Below are 2,500 nucleotides of genomic sequence, written 5' to 3'. Positions count from 1 at the left end.
AATAATGATAATAAAGAAACGAAAGGGAGGGGATGGGGGGAGGTGGGGATAGGGGGGGGGCGAGGGGGGAGACTGGGAAAATCCCCCTAGCCTGCTCATGATGACGACACTTATCAGCGCGGGGCAAATTCCAGACCCCTTTAAAATGACCGTCAGTTGCGTGGGAACAGATCATCCATCCACATAGACACACAGAGACAGCCGTCACACATTTGGTCTAATTTTATATCAGGCATACAAGAAAGGAAACATGAGTCAACAAGTCCAACATTGTTGTTGTTTTTGTTGTTGTTGTTTAGGACTCTGGTCACGTCTTCCTTTCGAGATTTAATAATGACAAATCGCAGGGAGCAAGAGGTACAAATTCCATGGGTGGGTAAAAAATCAAATGTAGAAAAAAAAAAGAAAAAAAAGAAAAAAACGAAAAAAAAAACGAGAGCTAGTCCCGACCCCACTTAAAATGTGTGTGTGGGGGGGTGAGGGTGTGTGTGTTTAAGTGTGTGTGTGTGTGCGTGTGTGTGTGTGTGTGTGTGCGTGTATGTGTGTGTGTGTGTTTGTGTGTGTGTGTGCGGGGGGGGGGGGGGGGGGCTGTGTGTGGTTGTGTGTAGTGTGTGTGTGTGTGTGTGTGTGTGTGTGTGTCTACCTTGTTTTGTTTTGTTTTCAGAGCGCTTTTTGAGCCGTGTTCAGTTTAGAGAATACCTTACGCGCAGCATGAAATCATCATCATGATCATCATCAGCAGTAGTAGTGGTAGTATTGCTATTACCATTAAACGGTGGCTCCCGGTCTCAAGATATTTAGATATTAAAATAACTAACTGATTAAAGAAAGAAAGAAAAAGGAAAGAAAACATATTAAAAGAAATAAAAGATTGTGCTGTCGTCTGTTGCCGCGCTTTAAAAAATATATATATATATTTTTTTTTTTATTGTTATAAACGAGATAAGGATTTATGTCCACGGATCTTTTCCAAGACAACGTGACAAATGTTTTCGCGTACTTTGTGTCACTTTCTTCTGAAAAAAAGGGAGGGGGGGGGGCCGGGGGTGACGGGGGCGGGGATTGGGGTGTGTGGTGGGGGTGTAGAATAGAAAACAAAAGGAGAAAAGTGTGCTGAACAGGCCGCTGATTACATAAGCTCGCACAGGCCTGTTTGGTGGGTTATGGAAACAAGATCATACCCAGCATGCACACCCCTATTTCTTTTCTTGCTTATCTTGCTTTGGACTGAACTTCCTCTTTCGCTTCGTCAGGTCTCCGCACTCAGCTCTTTCAAGTCTGGCCTTAAAACCCACCTCTTCACAAGATAGCCTCCCTCCCCTGCCTCTTCCTTGTCTTCACTTTCTTCAGTTTTAGAGTTATGCATGCGTGTGAATGACTGGTGTGAAAGCGCTTAGATTTGTCTCTGCATATGATTCAGCGCTATATAAATACTATCATTATATTATTATTATTATTATTATTATCCCTTTTTTCTTTCTTTTTCTTTCCTTTTTTTTTGGTGGAATGGAAATGGAGGGAGGGCGATGGAGACGACGAGGTGGTTGAGGGGTTGGGGGAACGGGGGTGGAGGGGTGAGGGGGTGGGTAGCGCCGGAGGGTTGTACCGTCGCTTTTTGGCATACCTTCTTGTCTTTCCGTTTCCCCAATACATCATCATATTCCAGTGGTGTCGGTGCGCGTTAAGTTGACAGTGTTCCACGTGTTTAGTGTGCTGTGTTATTGCTGTGTCCCCCTCATTTACAGGGCGTGTTCATGTGTCATGGTTCGCCGGTTGGTGTTGTGGATGGTTGGATAATAGGAGGGGTATAAAAGTCATAAAAGTTCGTTCTTCTGTGTGTGTGTGTGTGTGTGTGTGTGTGTGTGCAATCACATTCGCACACATACACACGCTCACACATTCGCACACGCATCCATTCACACGCATGCACACATTCACACGCGTACACACACTCACACATTCACACACACACACGCATATTCATGCACACATTCACGCACACTCGCGCGAGCACACACACACACACACTCACACACACACACACACACACACACACACACACGCACGCACGCACGCACACACACACACACACACACACACACACACACACACACACACACACACACACACGCACAGGATTCAAGATTCAAGATGTAATTAACCCTTGACCCTTAATGGGCCGTCATGGAGGATTTCAGAAAACAACATAACCAAGAACACAGTGGTCCATCTAACTAACGAGAAAAACAAGAAGCAGAGAATACAACTAGAATTATCATAGAGTTTGCATCAAGTAACGTGAAATGAGGGTTAACTACTTCTGCACACAGACTTGTAGATTTTTAAAAAAGCGTTCGATTCAGTCAGACATGACAAACTTATAGAATGTATTAGAAGTCAGGGAGTTAGGGGTAATTTTTTATAGTAGCTTTATCAGCAGTGTATGAATCCTTGATGTCATGTGGCAGAGTGAACTGTGGGATGTCTGAGTTTTTTTAGT

The 2,500-nt window shown here is 44.2% G+C and overlaps 1 protein-coding gene across 1 annotated transcript in view; it reads left to right on the top strand.

The window, feature by feature from the left end:
* Nucleotides 1–2,500, top strand: part of LOC143280354 (cytochrome P450 2J5-like) — a 23,121-nt gene that overhangs the window by 14,589 nt on the left and 6,032 nt on the right. The window contains exon 3 of the mRNA XM_076584988.1: nucleotides 1,746–1,772. Within this exon, the coding sequence (XP_076441103.1) occupies nucleotides 1,746–1,772 (27 nt within the window). The remainder of the gene's footprint in view (nucleotides 1–1,745; nucleotides 1,773–2,500) is intronic.

The sequence above is a fragment of the Babylonia areolata genome, chromosome 3 (genome assembly GCF_041734735.1).
Source record: "Babylonia areolata isolate BAREFJ2019XMU chromosome 3, ASM4173473v1, whole genome shotgun sequence".
In the NCBI taxonomy this organism is placed as follows: Eukaryota; Metazoa; Mollusca; class Gastropoda; order Neogastropoda; family Buccinidae; genus Babylonia; species Babylonia areolata.
The sequence above is the reverse complement of the archived record's forward strand: the minus strand, read 5'-3'. Positions and strand labels throughout refer to the sequence as shown.